We start from the raw sequence: 22,467 nt of genomic DNA, 5'->3' as shown, positions 1-22,467 counted from the left end.
CAGGAGGCATTGGCATTTGGAGGATGGAGTAAATTGTGTCCTTTGTCCTTTGCAGACTAGGGAAACAAGAGATCATCTGTTCTTTAATTGCAATTTTAGTGTCAGAGTTTGGAACTATCTGCAAATTGATTGGTCATCTGGTGACTCCATGGCTGATTTGGTTATTAATGCTAGCATGAGTTTTAGGAAGCCCTTCTTCACTGAAGTGGTGTTTATTGCTTGCTAGAATATCTGGATTCTCAGGAACGCTAAGGTCTTCAGGCATGAGAGAGCTGGATTCAATAAATGGAGAAGTGCATTCATCCATGATATTAGCTTAATGCAATATAGAGTGAAAGCTGCCTATAAGGATGATCTCCTTAGATGGATCTCATTTCTGCCACCTTGAGGCCAATATTCTGTAATTTTAACTTGTTTCTTCTCCTTCTTCCCTTAGTTTAGTTTGATTACCTCTTGTAATCCCCCATAATACTTGTACTTGCTCTCTCTTTATCAATAAAGTTTTGAAATGTTGTGGGGGTTTCCCCTACAGTTCCCAGTCAAAAAAAAACTAAAAATAAAGTTGGGTTGCCTCCCAACAAGCTCTATCGTTTAACGCCCCTAGCTAGGCATAAAAGCAAGGATAGATCTAGGTAGTGCCATAGTAATAGGATAGATCATTAAAACTCATTTCGTATTCTCTACGTTCAGCAGCAAGTTTCCTTTGAGGCAAGCAAAAGTAATCAAAAGGGCTAAATTTATTGGGACAAAAGTCCCCAAGATCAATTTTAGGAGGTATAGGTTCCTCCTTCGGCCCTTCGTATTGCACAACCAATTCATCATTATAAGCATTCTTTTGACAGAACTTTGTGAGCCTATACTCGAGAGAATATCCTAGCTCATTATTTTGAATAGCCAAATGATCATTAAGTTCAGAAATTCTATCAACTAGAACATTGGTAGGGTCCTTTTTTCGAAGGTTTTCATTGAAAGCAACATAGTCTAGAGATTGAAAACGCATTATTTCTTCTTGATCAAAGAGGATAGCCTCTATGGGAGGACGGCCAGCGTCCACCCTATAATGCGCAAAGGTTTCTTTGGCCTCTTTTATTATAAATCTGAACTCATAAGCCAAAAAGATAGTAGCGGCACGCTTAACATAAGAATGCTCTATATTAGAAAATTCTAGGAAAATCCTTTGTATACAAGGGTGCAAGTGCATAAATTGCCTTTCAAGTTCAACTATAAGCATGGCAATAGCGTCCGCAAGACTACTAGTTCTATGAAGAATGGAACTACCCATAGAAGGCAAAGCACCGGCACAAGTAAAGAAATCTTGAATAACTCCTTTTCCAATAATGTTACCATTACCAATTCGAAATCTTTTTGTATGCAAGGTAGGGGGTTCTTCAGTAGGAGCATCATAATTTTCCATGATATTATTATTGTCCATATCGACAATAATTTCCCCAATTTCAGACATAACGGCAGAAAGAGCAAGGGGTAAAAAGGAAAGAAGAAGGCGAACGGAAAAGAGAGGGCGAATAAAACGGCAAGGGTGAAGTGGGGGAGAGGAAAATGAGAGGCAAATGTCGAATAATGTAATGCGGGAGATAAGGGTTTGTGATGGGTACTTGGTATGTTGACTTTTGCGTAGACCTCCCCGACAACGGCGCCAGAAATCCTTCTTGCTACCTCTTGAGCACTGCGTTGGTTTTCCCTTGAAGAGGAAAGGGTGATGCAGCAAAGTAGCGTAAGTATTTCCCTCAGTTTTTGAGAACCAAGGTATCAATCCAGCAGGAGGCTACGCGCGAGTCCCTCGCACCTACACAAACAAATAAATCCTTGCAACCAACGTGATATGGGGTTGTCAATCCCTACACGGTCACTTACGAGAGTGAGATATGATAGATATGATAAGATAATATTTTTGGTATTTTTATGATAAAGATGCAAAGTAAATAAAGTAATAAAAACGGCGTCAGAAATAGCTTGTTGTCGGGAGATTAATATGATGGAAAATAGACCCGGGGGCCATAGGTTTCACTAGTGGCTTCTCTCAAGAGCATAAGTATTTTACGGTGGGTGAACAAATTACTGTTGAGCAATTGACAGAATTGAGCATAGTTATGAGAATATCTAGGTATGATCATGTATATAGGCATCACGTCCGAGACAAGTAGACCGACTCCTGCCTGCATCTACTACTATTACTCCACACATCGACCCCTATCCAGCATGCACCTAGAGTATTAAGTTCATGAGAACAGAGTAACACTTTAAGCAAGATGACATGATGTAGAGGGATAAATTCATGCAATATGATAAAAAAACCATCTTGTATCCTCGATGGCAACAATACAATACGTGCCTTGCTGCCCCTACTGTCACTGGGAAAGGACACCGCAAGACTGAACCCAAAGCTAAGCACTTCTCCCATTGCAAGAAAGATCAATCTAGTAGGCCAAACCAAACTGATAATTCGAAGAAACTTGCAAAGATAACCAATCATACATAAACGAATTCAGAAGATTCAAATATTGTTCATAGATAAACTTGATCATAAACTCACAATTCATCGGTCTCAACAAACACACCGCAAAAGAAGATTACATCGAATAGATCTCCACGAGAGAGGGGGAGAACATTGTATTGAGATCCAAAAAGAGAGAGGAAGCCATCTAGCTAATAACTATGGACCTGAAGGTCTGAGGTAAACTACTCACACTTCATCGGAGAGGCTATGGTGTTGATGTAGAAGCCCTCCGTGATCGATGCCCCCTCCGGCGGAGCTCCGAAACAGGCCCCAAGATGGTATCTCGTGGGTACAGAAGGTTGCGGCGGTGGAATTAGGTTTTTGGCTTCGTATCTGATCGTTTGGGGGTACGTAGGTATATATAGGAGGAAGGAGTACGTCGGTGGAGCAACATGGGGCCCACGAGGGTGGAGGGCGCGCCCAGGGGGGTAGGCGTGCCCCCCTACCTCGTGGCTTCCTGGTAGCTTTCTTGACGTAGGGTCCAAGTCCTCTGGATCATGTTCATTCTGAAAATCACGTTCCCGAAGGTTCCATTCCGTTTGGACTCCGTTTGATATTCTTTTTCTACGAAACTCTGAAATAGGCAGAAAACAGCAATTCTGGGCTGGGCCTCCGGTTAATAGGTCAGTCCCAAAAAATAATATAAAAGTGAATAATAAAGCCTAATAATGTCCAAACAGAAGATAATATAGCATGGAGCAATCAAAAATTATAGATACGTTGGAGACGTATCAAGCATCCCCAAGCTTAATTCCTGCTCGTCCTCGAGTAGGTAAATGATAAAAACAGAATTTTTGATGTGGAATGCTACTTGGCTTAATTTCAATGTAATTCTTCTTAATTGTGGTATGAATATTCAGATCCGAAACATTCAAGATAAAAGTTCAATATTGACATAAAAATAATAATACTTCAAGCATACTAACTAAGTAATTATGTCCTCTCAAAATAACATGGCCAAAGAAAGTCCATCCCTACAAAATCATATAGTTTAGTCATGCTCCATTTTCGTCACACAAGAATGCTCTCATCATGTACAACCCCGATGACAAGCCAAGCAATTGTTTCATACTTTAGTAATCTCAAACTTTTTCAACCTTCACGCAATACATGAGCGGGAGCCATGGATATAGCACTATGGATGGAATAGATGAATCACCACATTCATTTATTTAGTTCTCTCCCGTTATGTACCCAACAATATGAAATTTGTCTAAACATGGCAAGAGGTGAAACATAATTAAATTAACTATTTAGGCAAGTTTAAATGTGGCTGGAAATACCAAACAACAATTCTGGTAAATCCCCATATCATTTAGCAATTTAATGCAAACAACACTTTTAAACATTTTAAATGTTGTTAACATGATGCGGATGATATATACAAGTTTTATGCAATTTTTATGAAAATGTTGACATGAGCATATTATGAAGCATTTGTCACCGTGGTAGAAAGAAAGTGTGCCACGACAACGAATCCGAAAATGATGCCACGGCAACATATCGGTTCCGGTAGCTCATGGAGATACCAGTACAAAAGGAAGTTTGGCGGGAGCGTGTCATGCAAGGATTGTGGGGTGATCCCGGATACCGGGTTCCCACATGTTGATGGCATGGAAAATGAGGAACGAGCAAGCGGCGATCTGAGCATGGTGCAAACATGGGCATCTCATACAACGCACATGGATTCGTTCACGGACGTCGTCTCTGGGTTATACCTTCGAAGCATGCGTTTTCGGGGCGGAACGAGTTCGATGCGGTGTAGATGGAAGTAGACGTTCTCGCGGTGGTAGTGGAAGTAGTGTTACACACAAAGGTAGTCGAACTTGACGGTTCCGTTACACGGGTCTTCAGCGACGGTAGTGGTACACACATTGTCGGGATACTTGTCGGTCTGGTCTTGGCGGTGTACATTTACACGTTGTCGGGGTACTTGTCGCACTCCGGTTGTGTAGTCGTACTAGGCATCAGCGCGGTGTACTTGTCGATCCAAAACGAAGCAGAACAAAGGTCCCGGTTGCGGTCGTGTTTTTGGACTTGGTGGACATCCGAGTCTCGTGGGTATCTTGTCGGTGATGGGGGTACTTGGAGCTGTGGGCATAGGACAAACAGGGACTTGGCGCCTGGTGCAACCGGTGAACGACATGGCAGAGATGGAGTAGGTCCGGCAAGGGGAGGCGCAGGGTGCCGGAGCAGGGGACTTCAAGGGTCATCAGTGCACTTAGCGTGCCACTTCTGAAGGTGACCAGAGGCGATTTGACGAAGGTGCTCACCACATAGATGCATCGATTGTGCTCGTAGGCAGCAGTAGGGCAAGAGGAAGACGAGGTCAGCCGGCGGCACCGGAACGTGGCGGAGCTGTGGGCGAGTCCAGGAACGGCTGCGGTGGCGCGGGACTAGAAGCGTTCGCTCGTCTCCTAGACGAGGCTGAGGGGAAGGTGGGACATGGCGCCGACGGGACTTGGCACTAAGGAAGGAGGTCTGGCGAGGCTGGTGGAGGAGGGCATGGGCAGAGAAGGCCCAGAACGGGACGGAGACGGCGGGTTCAAGGCGGAGGATGACTGTTGCGGGCGCGGGTGCTCCTGCGGGCGTTAATGGCGGCGACGGCCTCCTGCGGGTCCGGCTGCTGGACTCCGGCGACGAGGAGGAGGCAGAGGGGAACGGGACGAGGGCGGGGTGTTGCTCTCTCTCTCTCTGCGACGGTGCATCAAGGGAGGAGGGGATCGAGCAGGGCTCTCCCTGCTCCCTGTGCGGGTGTGGCGGCGCGCAGGTGGGAGGAAGGGATCGAGAGGGAGAGGTGGGGATTCGATAGGTGCTCGCTAGGTTAAAACAGGGAGCTGGCTGGGCTTCTGGTGGCTAGCTGCTGGTGGTGGGCCTAAGTGGCCTGCTGGGCTATGCTCTCTCTCTCTCCTTCATATTCTTTAGCAAAAAAGAATTATAGAGAAGAAAAAGAAAGAGAGGGTTAGGGAAAGAATTTGCCTATGCGAATAATTTTCCCAGACTCATAAAAATGAGCTTGATCCAAGAAAATAGAAGTGAGCATGTGTGAAGTTGAATTTAACCTCATTTGAATTTAATTCGAATGAGTGTGAGAAAGAAGGGGGTATTAGGTAGGTCCAAAAATTGTGAGAATTTAGGAGGAGCCTCGATAAATGGAGAGAGAATTATGGAGAAAGTATGGAGAACAAACATGAAGCAAAAGGCATGAGAATTAAATTACAAGTGGGTTGCGGTTAATTCCAGAATAATGGAATATTTATTATAGCTCCCTAAATATCGAGAGGATATGTTATAAAGAGAAATCACCAAGTGAATTCCCTCGATTTAAATGGATCAAGGATCCATGCAATTTATTTAAGTGAGTTTCAAAAAGGGTTGCATGATGACATGATGCAACGAAAATGATGCTATGAAGAATGCAACAAACAAATAAAACCCACTGCGAAACTCAGAATCCATGGAAGCCATCTAGAGTGTCGGTCCCGGGCTGTTACAACCCGGCCCCGCCGTCCACCTGTCAGGACCCCGATCCTAAGTCACACCGATCTAGCATGTAACACATCATATCACTTTGCGGCCTCACGCACGGTATTCCCACGGGTGCCACCTTACTTGGCCCGGGACCATTTGCGCTTTTTGGCTCATGTATATGATAGTGTCGCTAGCATCCATATGACAGAGAACCCGGGCCGACATGACTAGTCATAAACCCAAAGTGGCACTAACTTACAGGGACATGCATACATGACCCAGCAACGAACGTGTCGGTCATCAGCGAGTGAATCTGGGCTGTAGCAGCTGGGCTAACAGGACTCCGGAGAATCCGGGTTGTAGCAGGCTAACAGGACTCTGGTAGACACCGCGTGACATTTCCCCGAAGGGACAGACACAGGAACGAAAAGGACACATGTGGGCCAGCCTAAGTGTTCTGGAGCAGTAGCAAGCTACCATGGCTCAATGGAAGCACTAGGAGACATTTCCCGGTAAGAGAGGCTTCCAAGGATAAACAACTAGGTTGTCGGATCCCACACATACAAAGCATTTCAAATTATACACACAATATACTCGATATGTGCAAATACAACATGGCATCACAACAAAACTCTACAACTCAAAGTATTTATTCATTAGGCTCCGAAGAGCCAGATATTACAAACATGGGTCTAATGACCCAGCATTAAAGTCATACAAGCAACAAGCACAAGTGGAAGCTTAACTTGTCTGAGTACAGACAACTACAAATGAAAAGACTGAGAAGCCTTACTATCTGCAAGACCCTGCCGAGGGCACAAGATCGTAGCTGAGGTAACAAGCTAAACGTCGAAGTCCACGCGAAACTACTAGCGAGACTGAAGTCTCTCTGCAAAACATAAATTAAGCAAACGTGAGTACAAATGTACCTAGCAAGACTTACATCAGAACTATCTAAATATGCATCAGTATCAACAAAGTGGGTGGTGGAGTTTAACTGCAGCAAGCCAGCTTTGACTTGGTGGCTATCCTAAACTACGACTGCAAGTAACTCTTTTGAGGTAGCGCACATGAGTCCACATATTCACCATATCAATACACCACTATGGATCCGCTCCCGTCTCCCTATGAGAACGCCATCCATAGCACTCACGCTTATCTTGCGCATTTTAGAGTATCCACTTTCACTTGTCTATGAACTATACAGGCAACACAGAAGTCCTTTACCGCGGACGCGGCTATTCGAATAGATGATGTTAACCCTGCAGGGGTATACTTCTTCACACACGCTCTCGCCACTTACCGCCATGTACATGTTATGTATCTCGGGAACCTTGAAGCGGAAGCCTGGTGAGGGTGTCGACCACGACCTGACTAACCACACAGGTCCTTAGTCCAGGTTTATCGCCTATTCAGGTTCCATCCGCAGGGAGTCTGGCCGAGGTTTCCACATATGGCCCCGAATGATGTGTGCAGGGTTCCCGAGGCACCAAACGGGTGTCCTGGTACACCGGGCCACGTGCCTACCGCATCACAGCCCACCCCTCGCGTCAGTGATGTGCACGGCCTCCAACATACTACAAACACAAGAAACTACTTGCAACTCCCGGACAGAGGACAGGGGCAGTTAATAAGTCGAGAGGGTCCATTGGTTTCGGGCCCAATGCGTGGTAGTAGCTGTTATCACAAACACAGAACTCAGTTCCTGAGGACGGTTTCAATGAGACAACCCACCATGTACTCCTACATGGCCTCTCACCGCTACCTTTATCAAATCGTGTTCACACACTTTGCTCACACACAGTAGGACATGTTCATCACCATTCCAATTCATCCCCGATGAATTAGACCTGACTCAACTCTAATCAGTAGTAGGCATGACAAACAAGCATGAATGAGTAGGCACACCAGGGCTCAACAACTCTTACTCATGCTAGTGGGTTTCATCTATTTACTGTCGCAATGACAGGTCGTGCAAAGGAAAATGGGTTCAACTACCGCAGCATGTAACAGATGAATCGTTGTTGACCTAATGCAATAAAAGAGAGCAGGAGCGAGAGAGTGGGATTGTATCGGGATGAACAAGGGGGTTTTGCTTGCCTGCCACTTCTGAAGGTAGTATAGCTCTTCATCGAGGTCATCGAACTAATTGTCGGATCAACGTCTACTGAGAGGGAACAACACCGGCAAACAGAGAAGGAACACAATCAATGCAATGCGACAATATGATGCATGATTATGACATGGCAAAATGTTGTGATTTGAGCTAATGTAGCCACCAACAAGTTAAATGAAGTTGGTTTGAATCCAAGATTCAAATTCAAACTCCATATGTGGATATTCAAATGCCATTTATATGATTGGTCCTAAACAGTAGCTATAAGTTGTTCTAACATGCATGAAAATTGTACAAATGGATAGATTGGATTTTCTGATAATTTTTCATATATAACTTATTTCATTTGGAGTCACGGTTTAATTTCTGTGATTTTTCAAAGTTTAAGTCATTTCCTAGAATTTCCAGGATTATAAATAATCCAGAAAATTGTTAACCGCGTCAGCATTGCGTCAGGGCGATGCATCATTGACCAAAGTCAAATCTGACTGGTGGGGCATACCTGTTAGTGCAACAGGTCTAATCATGTGGCTATTTAAATCCTAAAAAAATAATTAGCTCGCAGGGCCCGCTGTCATTGACCCTGGGGGTTAATTAGCGGGGCTGTTAACAGCTAATGACAAGCCATGTCATCTAAACCGGTGACTAATCGCCGGCGGTAAGCAGACGCGGCGGCGGTCCTCGTCTGGCCATCTCCGACCACTAGAGGTTGCACGGCTGGGGGACGTTTGAGAGCGGCTGCAGCGGCGCTTCGGGTGGTGGCCATGGCAAGTGCAGGGTGGGGCTGTGGCGTCGGCAGCGACGAGCGAAGCGGCGGCCGGAGCTCGGTTCCGAGCGAAAAGGAGGCTACAACGAGAAAAACGCCATGGAGTTAAGGGAGGAAGTGGCTAGGAGCTCACAACGCATCCGATGGAATCGTTGCCGAGCTCGGGGACGCGCTGGTGACGGCGAATCGACGACGACGATCTTCGGCGGCCGCAGCTTCAAGACGAGGTCGGGGACGATGATACGGGGCTTCCGGCGTCGTATTCGTTGGCGGAGAGCTTCAGGGCGACATAATGGAGCCGGTGGATACGTCGGGTAGGCAAGGAGGTGGCTCAGGGTGTGGCAGCGGCGAGCGGCGGCGACGGTGGCGCTCGGCCCGTGAGAGAGAGAGCCAGGGGAGGGGAGAGGCCACGGGTGAGTGAGAGAGAGGTCAGGGGGTGTGTGGCGCTCATAGGCGCGTCGGGGTAGCGATGGGAAGCAGGAGGTGGCACGGCGCATGGCCAGTGCGCAGCGAGCATGCGCTCGTCCTTCTGTCCAGGGAGGAAGACGACAGGGGTGTTGCGGTGGTTGGCTGGGCCAGTCAACTGGACCGCCAGGTGGTTTGGGCCAGGTAAGTTTTCTCTCCCTCATTTCTTTTCGTTTTCTATTTTCTGCTGTAGGTTTTGATCTTTAGGACAGATACTATGGCATGTCCTAAAATCCTGGAAATAATCATGGACACTTCCTGAATTATTTTAGTGGCCCACAAATAATTCCAGCATTATTTGACCACTTAAATTATTTATAGTATTTAAATTCCCAAAGACAAATACAATATGATTTCATTCAAAAATCCAGAGTGGCCTAGAAAAATGTGCACCATTTTTGGTAGAGGTTCTGGACCAATTCAAAAATGATGAACTTTTCTCGAGAGCATTTTGGGTTCATTGAAAAATAGTTTACTTGAACCTATTTGAGTTTCATTTGGTGCTAGGGTTTATCAAACCCCATTTCAAATTTCTTGAATTTAAACATGATGCAAGGATGTTGATCTAACTAATTACAAACAAATTCTAGGGCTGTGACAACTCACCCCCACTAAACAAGAATCTCGTCCCGAGATTCAAGACGTGAGGTAAGAAGACAAAGGGGACACAAAGCTAGCACAATCTTCACGATCCAGGTTGCACTTCATAAGAACGTTGATTCGATCATCATCTTTGTCTCGGCGTCTTGCTCTGAGAACTCCATCCAACATGACAACAAGAAGAAAGGGAGAACTCTAGAAGAATCGATCTTCTCAAGATCGAGCAACTCGGAATAAACTCAAGAAGTGAGACATTGAAACATCTCTGGAGTTGAAACATAAATCACACATCAGGTGCAATGGAAAGAAGTAGATGACAAGGGTTCAGTTGGGTACGCAAAAATTCCACACTTAAGAAGGGGGTGAATGGGTGTCAACGTAGCAAGGAGTTGATTGCCCTTCGTAACAACGGGGCACCTTGGAGAAGGTGACTCATAGTTTATTCCCTTAAGTGGAAACAAGAATTACTTTTGATATGGAGGCCAATGAAACTCTCTATACCAGCCTAAGGCAATTTACAAACGTTCGTTTGATGGAGTTAGAGAGAACGGCCTACTCGGGCTAGAATGAATGATGTGGACTACCTTGTTGAAGACAACGTGACGGATGATTTATTCTTATCATCGATAATGGATAGGGCCCAGGTAAGCCCACTTATGAGGATTATCCTGAATAACAATTATTGAGAAGGCAGACCACAGTAAAATGGCACAATGGCAGTGCAAGCTGGGGACAAGATGCAAACATTGAAATGTTCCAACCATCATTTCTGCCTGAGATTCAGATTCGATTGGTGACAAGATATTCCAGACATTTGCGTGTCTGAAAAGAAAAGTTTGCAACACAAATCGACGAAATGACATTGTGAGATTCTCGAGAAATGAACTACGATAACAAGCTCCAAAACACACGTTGGTTCTGCTACATACATGTGAGCATGTTGTCTAAGACAAGAATGACCACATAGTTGTCTTATAATAAAACACTATCGAGTTCAGGTTAGGATCCATCATCAAGGATTTCGAAGTCTTTACGCGCGCTAGACTTCTTTTCCTTAAACAAGTCAATCAGTGGCTTGGTGTGCTAAGAATACATATAGAATGAAGGTTGCAAGTCTCCAAACCACAAAATACTTCACACATATGCATGACTAACTTGGGATGATTCCAGGGGAAGTAAAACAAGCTTTCTCAAATTCACGGTGGCAACTTGCACCAAATGCGCGTGAGTTAGAGGAAGTCAAATCTTTCATCCAAACATATACCTCATGAACGGAACATGAAGGCATTGTTCACAAAGTTTCCAACACTAGCTTAATGTCCAACAAAGTCATGGAGAAGATAGGGATGTTGTCGATGGGCTCAACAACAATTCATCCAGGTTTCCATATAAATGGAATTCCACAATTATGTGAACAAGGTGATAGCATTGGTCAGAACAAAAAATGTAATCGTGTATGCTCGAGGGATCAACCACGAGTAAGACAACATTACGAACATCGTTGGTTATGATTTGATTTGAGGATAGCCCACACTCAAATCAGAGTTTGGACAAGACAATAGATCCAATAACTGATCACGAGGACCAATCGATGAAGATATCATCTTTCTTCAACACACACACAAAATATATCCATTAGGAACTAAGTAGGATAAAGCTTTATCTTCCAACTCTCCAAGTTGTTGTTTGGCTTAACCAAATAGCTCAGGGGTATCCAACACAGATTCTTGGAGAAAGAGTGGTTTATTGGAAAACCAACTTGATAACGAGCTCAACATAATAGTCAGGGGACAACCTGGCGATACTCCCGAGAAGATAGCCGGAAAATTACGAACCAACAAAATGTTATTAAGCTGGGCAGCAATCTTGTTTTCGAGGTAAGATGATATGATCAAAAGAGCGAGGGATTGACACAATCCTAACTCATTGATCGAAGAGTGCACCGTAAATAAGGACTAGGTAGCACGATCAATCTTAGGATGATGATTCAATAACCAGCGCGCTAAGAGTGAGAGTATTGTCCATTAACTACCAAGCAACGAGGTTGCTAGGAGTATTGATTTCACACATCACAGTTCACTTGTCGGCATTCCGGTTACAACAACACGGGATCGAGGAATGAATAATGATGGCGAGAAGTATCATTGCGTCAAGAATTCAAAAGAGTTGGTGCAATTCTCATGACATTCTTGACATAAGATGGTAATACTCCAGGGTAGAACAGAACAAAAGCTGGATTGGCATTTTGATCTGCGGAATACAACAACTTTGACCCAATCCTCAAAGTGGACAAGGTACTGGAGTTTGTTTCTCCTAGTCATTCCAGAATAGAATGGCTTGACAGACCACAAGAATATGAGGTATCGGTGAGCATGAATGCATGACATGCTCTTGACTATCAAATGATAGACGGAGATCAGGATACAACTAAAGAGAGGGACAACTCAAAGGAACATATATCTTTCTGAGTTGTGGATGCATAGATTAGTATGTCGAGCAAAGCTCAACATTTCTTCCGGATAAGCCATGGAGAAAGGTAGAACTGGCAGATTCACAATGTAGAATGGAGAACTCATCAAGAGCACTCTGGTTGTGATCTTTTGGTTCAAAAGAGCTTCTGCCATAAGCATCTCATGGTATTTGGAAGAAGGAAATACCACGGACCTCGAGGACTATCGCAAAGGTTGCTAATATCCTAAAGGAACTAGCAAACACTACATCATGAGGTAAGTAGGGTGAATCTCGGGTTCAAAAACCCAGGAATAGAATCCCTACTAACTAAATGGCATCAGGGGATGCTTTAGAGAATGATGGCCAGAATCATCACACTGGGAATACAAATCAGAGCTAGATTACTGGGTGGTTCTCTAAGACACCTAGGGTCATTAATAGCTTCAACATATATGTCGAGGCAATGGAGTACCTCAACACACTGATTAGTGTGGTTAATCTGGCTGAAAGGAACATCGGGAACGGGAAGAAGGGAGTTACAAGTGCATCAGACTATTTAGAAACCTGGGATGACTCGGACAGCTTAACGGTTGTAAACGCTCAAAGATTTTTGGAAAACATAAAGAGCAAACTACAAGGAAGCTACAGTTCAAATTTGACCCGCTTCCAGCTGAATCAGCGGAAATTTGTCTTTTTCACGAGAGGTGGATCAAAACTTTTTACACCCAACCATTTGGTTAATTGTGCATTAAATATGGCCTAGTATTTTAGAAAAATGATTTGGTCCAATTTTGCAACAATTATTTGGGAGGTCCTTCACAAAAAAACCTCCTTTTGGGCACTCGAAAAATGGAAAATTGTTCTTTCGTCCAAAGAAAATGAAAACTTCCTTAGGAAACATTGTTTGCCATTTCAATATGCACCCTTGTGCACAATATGAGATCATTTGAAAAAACTATGCCATGAATGTGGCCATGAGATTGATCATTTGGCTTGAAAGCCATTGATCTCCACACGTGATACGTGATAGCTCGTTTCTGAGAACAATTTTTTAAAATAATTGCCGTATTACAAGTTTGCTATTTTTCTTGGGAACTTGGCCACATATAATGACACAATGCGAAGGTTTTCTAATTTTTGATTTTTTTTTGAATTTTTCATGCCCGTTTCAAAATGCGGTCAAAACGGCGGGCATGATCGTTCCTAGCTAGTGGTTGAAACTTGGAATTTTTTTGATGTTTCTCTAATTAAATAGATACGTATGTACCTAGAAATGATTTTTGAAAAAAATAAAGAGCAAACTACGAGGTAGCTGCAGTTCAAATTTGACCCGCTTCCAGCTGAATTGGCGGAAATTTGTCTTTTTCACGAGAGGTGGATCGAAACTTTTGACACCCAACCATTTGGTCAATTGTGCATTAAATATGTCTTACTATTTTTTTAAAATGGTGTGGTCTATTTTTGCAACAAATATATGATAGGTCCTTCACAAAAAAACCCTGTTGGGCATTATAAATGGAAAATGATTTTTGTGTGCAATGCAAATGAAGACCACAAAATTATCATTGTTTGAAATCCTAAGATACACATATGAACACAATATTGAGTCATTTAAACATACCTAATGAAGCTAATATGTTGAATGTTTACCTGAAATAAGAGGGTAAAAAATATAAAAGAAACAAAAGAGAAAAAAACACAATTACATAAGCTAGACTCTGATTGGTGGAACCACCTGGCAGACATCCTACCATCCATTGCTAGCAATCCCACCATCCATCCATCCATCTGAAGAAACCCTATCCAGCCCGCCGCCTCCCTCTCTCTCCCCGATCCAGATCGACGCCGCCACCCCTCTCTAACCCTAGCCTTCCTGTCACCGGCGGCGGCGCCCTCCCTCCCTCGCCCTCTCCTCCTCCTCTCCTCACGGCCGCCTCCACCACGCCACAAACCCCGACGACCCACCCCGTCTCTGTGCCCGCCTCGGCAACCACCTCCGTCGCGCGTCTGAGTCCCATCCGTGTCCGCGCCGGCTCCGTCTCTGTCTCCTTTCGTGGGAGGTGATCCGCACCCGGACCCGCGGCGGGGCAGGGGTGGCGACGGCCTCGTGTAGATCCCATCCTGATCCCGTAGCAGCCAGTGTAGCCGCCCCCACCTGCTCTCCTCTGCTCCGGGATCCATCCATCCACTAGGGTTCTGCGGCCGACCGGAGTCCAGGCCATGGCGCGGAAGATGCTCAAGGACGGGGAGGCGCCCGCCATCGCGGACGGCGGCGAGGAGAGCTACGACTACGACCTCTTTGTCATCGGCGCCGGCAGCGGTGTCCTCCGCGGCTCCCGCACCGCCGCGGGATTCGGAGCCAAGGTCTGCGCCCCCCTCCGCTTGCTTGTTTCCTCTCCCCGTCCCCCGCGCCCCGCGGTTTGTTATTCAGCTGAGATTCGGTTCGATGAAATTCTGAGGTGATTTTCGCGCAGGTTGCGATCTGCGAGCTCCCGTTCCACCCCATCAACTCGGATTGGCTGGGAGGACACGGCGGAACGTAAGCACAATCCTGAATTACTTCCTTCTCTGCGTTTTTGTTGCTGCAATTATGCTCTGAATCTATCTATGTGTGCTCGCTGCATCTAGGTGCGTGATACATGGCTGTCTTTCGAAGAAGATACTGGTGCATCAAAGTTATAGTCTGCACCATGTTGCTGGAAAAAGTTTCGGGTGCAGGACGCCAAGAATTTCGGGTGGGAGATCAATGGCGACATCAACTACAACTGGAAAAAGTTGCTGGAAAACAAGGTCAGACACATCACCTTGGTCGAGCACATTCATCGTTCATACTCTTGTAGAAGTTTGGTTCCAAGTACAACATTTCAGCCACAAAGTTCATGGCGCATCAAAGTTACAGTCTGCACCATGTTGTAAAAAAAGCATGTCGGAGTGTGATAGTCGATAGCCGGTTCATATATAGTAGTACATTAGATTTCTTCTGTATTGTTTTGTTAAAATTCAGTTTTGATTGTATTCGAGCGCCTAGCAAACAAGTTAACATGGGCCGACGTTTTCTGTTGCAGCTGGAGCGGATCGTCGGAATGTCGTCTGTGCGGAGGCTAATTTCTTCCGACAAGGATATGTTTGTCTTCTGCTCACCATGCGCATGAGCGTGTGACGGCCTTGCCGACTAGTAGAATTTTGGAACATGAGCTGAAAATCCGCTGTTGACTAGTCTAGCTGAAAGTGCGTGTACCTGAAGTTGCGGTAGCTGATTATTACCTTGTAGAGGGTTAATGCTTCCAAATTTTTTAGCATCGATCTTGAGCATCTCTTGGTTCTACGGAGCTTAGTCGTTGTGCCAAAAGTCACCAGTTTGGAATTCTGGGAAAAGATTCAACTGCCTTTTTTTAGCATCGACCTTGTCTTATTGATTAGATAGATACAGTTGGTGCAGCAGATTGAAAAACCTCGAAACGAAAGCTTTCTGATCCCTAGGGAAGACGGTCAAATTGGAAGAAAATCCACAGACTGACGAACCCATTGCCTGCATCCTGTAGAAGTATAAGATAACCAAAAGTTCAGCAAAATAAAGTCTCCACACTCACCGCCGTTTCACTCTGTTCCTTGCTTCCTAAACCTGCACCTGTAGTAGCTTATTGTTATCCTGGTTGTTTTGTTGCTATCAATATTAGTCCCATGTTTTGTTTCCTTGCATGCTTACTACTACAATCTATACTACTGCTATTGTCATATCTACTTCTTGTGGTTCCCTCAAATTATGTATATCTGCTATTGTCATATCTCTATTCACATGTATAATCAAACATCTTTGTACTACTGCTGTTGTTGTATGGCAAACACCCGAGGCAAATCATATTTGTGATGCAGTTTCTGTAACTTGGCATTTCTACATGGCTTGTTTATATTGGCAATTATACACTGATGATGATGTTTACCTGCATTGCTTAATTTTGTTTATCTTGATCTTGACGGAAAAAACATCACATGTTTCTTTTCAAGAACATACTGTCTAAGGCTGAAGTAGAAGCTGGATGGCGGCGCCCCCCCTTTTTATTCCTGCAATATGCATCGTGCCTTGTGGAGGCGTAAGAACTTATGCTTGGAACTTTTAAGAGACAATATGTTCTGTAATAATTTGCTTGGGTTCTGCAATTTCCTTTCTGTTCGCATTAGTGTTCTACGTCGGCAGGGCCGGACCCCGCGCATACCTCAGCAGCCGTTGGGTCGTCTGGATCACCAGGACGGGGCCAAGGGTTGAGGGGCTACGTGACGGGATAGGCTCCTGGGTCGTGATGCTCAGGAGTCCCCATTGACGTACGAATAGCCCTCGGGAAGGAGATGCGGGAGTAGGTCTTAGCATTCTGCGTCGGCAGGGCTCGGCCCTGCGCATACCTTAGCCGCCATTGGGACGTCCAGATCACCAGGACGAGATCAATGGGTGAGGGGCTACGTGACCAGTTAGGCCCCTGGGTCAGGATGCCCAGGGGTCCCCCTTGACGTACGAACAAACCTCCATACCTTTCCTTGCCGGGCTCTCGCTCGGGACGGATGCGCGAAGACTAGGTCCGAGGGACCTGGCGAGGTGGCGTTCGCTAGGCGTGACCTGAGCGTAGCCCCCGTGCCCAACCCCCTCACGCAACTCTCCCGAGGGAAGTGCATGGTGTCTCACCTGTCGGCGTCCTGGGAACGAGGGTCCCCGGACTTGCCTGCCTGCGGCCCACGGCGTGGCTATGCTAGCGGGCTTGTACGGCCATCTTCATCAACAAAGCATTCAAGACCCTCGCGAGGGGCCAAGCCTCGTGAGACGGACGGCGCAAGACCTCCTCGGGAGCGGCCTCACCAGGCTGCCTCGCGAGGAGCGGAGATATCAAGGCAGAGCAAACCTCACGAGGCTCACGTGACGTGAGACATGACGATCGGCACCAGGCGGCCCCAACGCGCGCAGTGTCCTTGTTTCCTCTTTGGTGCTAAGGAAGCAAGCGCAGGCGCGGAGTACCGAGGCATCAAGCAAAGGTTTTCATATCGGTGCAACAAGACCAAGACCAGCAGGACGGCAAGACGGAGGTCACCGTGGAGCCCAAGACGGCGTCACCACCAGAGCCTTTTGCAGGCGAAGACCGCTTTTGTCAGGATAGCTTGTACTAGTTGTCCCCTTTCAAATTCGCCCGCCGTTGTTGGCTCCCTTCCCGCTCAATATTTGGGGAGAGGACCAGGGCCTATATAAGTAGAGCTAGCCACTACAGTAGGGGTAGGTGGAACTGAACGAGTTCTCATCCACAAGTCCACAGAGCACAAGGACACCTCAACCTCAGGAGGCTGTTCTTCCCCTTGTACTGTTCTTCATCAGCCCAAGAGGCAATCCACCACCACGCACTGGAGTAGGGTATTACACCACACGGTGGCCCGAACCAGTATAAATCTCGTGTCTTTCTGTGTTGTGAGTGCGCCGAGTTCATCCGTGAGATCTTAGCGAGCTAGGGCGTGGATCCGTAGGAGGGAAAGAACTTCGCGCGCACCCAGAGTTCGAACCTTAAGAGTTTTGCCGGAACCCCACATCCGAGATTTGGCGCGCCAGGTAGGGGTGTGTGGTAGCTTCTCTTCACCGGCCTACGCCCCGTGCCGCTGCACTTCGCCCCCATGGCGGGTGCCCCGCCATCCGCCCCTGCGGCCGGTGTTGACGACGGGGCCAGGAGGCTCCGAGCCCTGGCCCCCACCCTGCGACGGGTGCGAAGGCCACCCAAGTTCAGGCCGGAGATGCCGCCGCGCTACGACGGCGCGGCGGACCCGTCATAGTTCCTACTGGCGTACAAGGAGGCCGTCTTCGAGGCCGGGGGCGACGCCAAGGTCATGGCCAACCCGTTCCCCATGGCCCTCGCCGGCGAGCCACGCGCCTGGCTGCTCAACCTCCCTGGATCCACGGTGGCATCCTGGGGGGAACTCCGCGACCTCTTCACTGCTTGCTACGCGGTGCCGGTGCACCACGCAGTCGCAGCCCTGCTGGGCGGCTCTCAAGCACCGCCTTCAGATCGCCCCGTCAAGCCGTTCCTCCGTCAGATTGGGGCCACTTCCAAGCGCCCGGGGGCTCTGCCAGGTTGGGCTGCAGCAGAGGCCGACCTCACCTTCAGCTCAGAAGACCATCCCGACTCCACCGTCGGCTCGGGCATGCTCCCAATGCTCTGCACGCCCACCATCTGCAACGTGGCTGTTACCAAGACCCTCATCGACGGCGGTGCCGGCCTCAACTTGCCCTCCGTGGAGGCCTTCAGCCTTCTTCACGTGCCGCTCGAGCGGCTCAGTCTCAGCAAGCCCTTCTCAGGAGTTGGTGGCGGCGCTGCCCACTCTCTGGGACAGATCCGTCTCCCAATCACCTTCGGCACACGCGAAAACTACCGCACCGAGCTAGTCGACTTCAACATTGCCCGCTTCAGCCTCCCGTACAACGCCATCCTCGGGTACCCAGCTCTCGCCCAGTTCATGGCGGTGACTCACCCGGCCTACAACCTCATGAAGATGCCTGGGAGTAAGGGCGTCCTCACCATCAAGGGGGACACCAAGGAGGCCGTAACGGCACTCAAGCTTGCCTTCAAGACCGCAGCAGCGGCGCAGCCCGCCGGCGCCGGTACCCCCGAAGCCAAGGAGGCCGTGCCTACCAAGAAGAAGCATTTGTTCACCCAAGACAAGGCGGAAACCAAGCAGGTGCCAGTCAATGAGGACGGACCCTCAGGAGCCACCTTTACCATAGGTGCCGGCCTCGATTCCGTCCAAGAAGAGGCGCTGGTGAGGTTCTTGCGCGCAAACAAGGACATATTCACATGGGAGCCCAATCAGCTGGTGGGGGTTCCAAGAGAGGTGATTCAGCATCACTTAAGGGTGTGCCCCAACATGCGCCCTGTCAAGCAACGAGCGAGGCGGCAATCCACGGAGAAGCAAGCCTTCATGGTCCAGGAGACCCGCAAGCTGGAGGCGGCGGGTGCCATTCGTGAGGTTCGGTATCCCACATGGCTAGCAAACCCCGTCGTAGTGCCGAAGAAAGGCGGGAAGGAACGGATGTGCGTCGATTTCACCAACCTTAATAAGGCCTGCCCCCAAGATCTGTTCTCGCTCCCCCGCATCGATCAGATCGTCGACTCCACCGCCGAGTGCGACTTGCTGTGCTTCCTGGACGCATTCTCAGGGTATCACCAGATCAAGATGGCGGTGGAAGACGTAGAGAAGACAGCCTTCCTGACCCCGTGTGGGGTGTACTGCTACACCTGCATGCCCTTTGGCCTGCGCAATGCGGGCGCGACCTTTCAGTGGCTGATGCACATCGCCTTGGGGCGGCAGCTCGGGAGAAACGCAGAGGCCTATGTCGACGACATAGTGGTGAAGTCTCGGGAGGCGAGAACCTTGATTCAGGACTTGGGGGAGACCTTCGAGAGCCTGCGCCAGGTGAACTTGCGGCTTAACCCGGAGAAGTGTGTGTTCGGTGTCCCTTCCCGCAAGCTGCTGGGATTCCTCGTATCCCACAGAGGGATCAAGGCGAATCCGGAGAAGATCAAGGCCATCGAGGACATGAGCCCGCCGCAGACCCTCAGAGAGATGCAGAAGCTGGCGGGATAAGTGACCGCGTTGGGGCGTTTCATATCCAAGTTGGAAGAGCGTACCTTACCCTTCTTCAAGCTCATGAAGAAGAAGGGCCCGTTCGAGTGGACACCAGAGGCCGACCGAGCCTTCCAAGACCTCAAGAAATACCTGACCAGCCCTCCGGTGATGGTGGCACCACGACCTCTCGAGCCCTTAGTGAACTACCTTGCCGCCACCCTGTACTCCGCCAGCGCAGCGCTGGTGGCGGTTCGGGAGGAGCACCAAGCCAAGGGCGCGCCGCGCCAAGCTATATTGAAGTAATGTAGTGTCACAAAGGCATCGCAAAAGCCTCAGCACCAGAAGACCAAGCTCGGCAAGACAACATCGCCGAAATTCCCGAAAGCAGTCAGGCCTCAGGAGCCCCTCCACCTCAGGAGACGCCCCAATCTTCGCAAGACCCGAGCCTCGCCAACGCGCCAGCCCTTGTCGAGCACCAGGTGTATTTTGTCAGCACAGTGTTGCGGGACGCAAGGGCACGATACCCCATTCCTCAGAAGCCCCTGCTTGCGCTCTTGGTGGCCTCACGCAAGCTGCGGCACTACTTCCAGGGCCACCCCGTCAAGGTCGTCTCGGACTACCCATTGGAGAAGGTGCTCAAGAGCCCGAACTCAGCTGGAAGGGTCGCCGAGTGGAACATCGAGCTGCAAGCATTCCAGTTAGAGTTCAGCACTACGAGGGTCGCCAAGGGGGCCGCGCTCGCTGATTTTGTGGCAGAATGGACGGATGCCCCGACACTTGAAGAAGGCGAAGACCGATCCACCTCGCCAGGAAGCGAGGCACCAGACGGTTGGGTCATGTACTTCGATGGCGCCTTCACGCACCAAGGCACAGGGGCTGGAGCAGTACTAATCTCGCCCACTCAGGATAAGCTCTATTACGCCGTGCAACTCTGCTTTCAGCATGGCGAGAAGGTCTCCAACAACATCGCAGAATACGAAGGCCTCATAGCTGGCCTGAAGGCCGTGGAAGCTCTGGGGGTGAAGCGCCTTACCGTTAGAGGCGACTCGCAGCTCCTCGTCAACTTCTCCAACAAAGTATACTAGCCAAAGGACGAGCATATGGAGGCATACCTCACGGAGGTGCGCAAGATGGAGAAGCAGTTCTCGGGCTTGGAACTGCAGCACGTGCCCCGGGGCATCAACAAGGAAGCCGACGACATTGCCAGGAGAGCATCCAAGCGACAGCCACAAGAGCCCGGTGTCTTTGAGGAACAACTCTTCAAGCCATCGGTGACACCACCACTCTCAAGCACAGCTTAGCCTCGGGAGGAGCTTCCACAGCCTCCTGCCTCAGGAGCCCCAACCTGTGGCCCGACCTCAGGAGCTCGCTTGCTCATGGCGCTTGAACCTCAGGAGGGATGCTGGACCAAGGAATTCATGGAGTATCTGATGCAAGGGGCGCTGCCAGAGAAGGAGGAGGATGCAGAGCGTGTGGTTCGGCAAGCCACAGCGTACTGCATCCGGGATGGCAAGCTGTACAGGAAGCGGCCAAACGATGTTTCCTTGCGCTGCATTTCCAGGGACCAGGGGAAGGAGCTGCTAACTGACCTACACGGTGGTGACTGTGGGCACCACTCGTCGTTACGGACCCTCGTCGACAAAGTATTCCGCAGTGGGTTCTACTGGCTCACGTGGCCGTTCGCGGTCTGGGGGCTAGACATCCTGGGCCCGTTCCCTCGAGCGCCTGGGGGCTACCGTTACCTCTACGTCGCCATCGACAAGTTCACCAAGTGGGCGGAAGTGGAAGCCGTCCGCACCATCCCAGCCGGCTCTGCTGTCAAGTTCATCAAGGGCCTCGTGAGCCGCTTCGGGGTCCCCAACCGCATCATCACAGATAACGGCTCGCAGTTTACTAGTAACCTCTTCAAAACCTACTGTGCTAACCTTGGAACGCAGATCTGCTACGCTTCGGTGGCGCACCCCAGGAGCAATGGTCAGGCCGAACGCGCCAACGCGGAGGTCCTGAGGGGCCTCAAGACCAGGACCTTCAAGAAGAAGCTCGAGGCCTGTGGCAGGGGCTGGTATGACGAGCTCCAATCCGTGGTGTTGTCCATCCGCACCATCGCCACCAAGCCAACGGGCGAGACCCCATTCTTCCTTGTCTACGGAGCTGAAGCGGTCCTCCCTCACGAGGTCAAGCATCGCTCCGCACGGGTCCTGGCGTTCGATGAAACGCAGCAGGACGCCACGCGGGGGATGGACCTCGAGTTGGGGGAGGAATGACGTCGCGAAGCCGCACTGAGGGCGGCAAGGTACTAGCAAGCGCTGCGGCGATACCACTGCCGCAACATCCGCTCCAGGACACTCGAGGTAGGCGACCTCGTCCTGAGGCGGGTCCTTTCCAGGGAAGGGATGCACAAGCTTTCACCCATGTGGGAGGGCCCGTTCAGGGTCGTCCATGTCACACCCTGATTTTCATGCCACTACACTTAAGCTAATAATCATGATAAAA

The 22,467-nt window shown here is 48.8% G+C and overlaps 1 protein-coding gene across 1 annotated transcript; it reads left to right on the top strand.

Moving 5' to 3' along the window:
* The first annotated feature begins 14,142 nt into the window (after positions 1-14,142).
* Positions 14,143-16,256, top strand: LOC123052647 (glutathione reductase, cytosolic). Its single transcript, XM_044475950.1, has 4 exons — positions 14,143-14,748; positions 14,859-14,923; positions 15,013-15,174; positions 15,450-16,256. The coding sequence occupies exons 1-4, from the start codon at positions 14,605-14,607 to the stop codon at positions 15,487-15,489; spliced, it is 411 nt and encodes a 136-aa protein (XP_044331885.1). The 5' UTR covers positions 14,143-14,604; the 3' UTR covers positions 15,490-16,256.
* Positions 16,257-22,467: the final 6,211 nt, after the last annotated feature.

This window comes from Triticum aestivum, chromosome 2D (genome assembly GCF_018294505.1).
Source record: "Triticum aestivum cultivar Chinese Spring chromosome 2D, IWGSC CS RefSeq v2.1, whole genome shotgun sequence".
NCBI classification, from domain to species: domain Eukaryota; kingdom Viridiplantae; phylum Streptophyta; class Magnoliopsida; order Poales; family Poaceae; genus Triticum; species Triticum aestivum.
This window is presented reverse-complemented; position numbering and strand designations above follow the sequence as displayed.

Bases quoted from the DNA above. Each gene is read 5' to 3' on its own strand.
- LOC123052647 (XM_044475950.1), top strand. From the start codon at position 14,605: ATGGCGCGGAAGATGCTCAAGGACGGGGAGGCGCCCGCCATCGCGGAC. The intron at 14,749-14,858 runs GTCTGCGCCCCC...ATTTTCGCGCAG, and splicing joins CCGCGGGATTCGGAGCCAAG to GTTGCGATCTGCGAGCTCCC. The intron at 15,175-15,449 runs GTCAGACACATC...TTTCTGTTGCAG, and splicing joins AAAAGTTGCTGGAAAACAAG to CTGGAGCGGATCGTCGGAAT.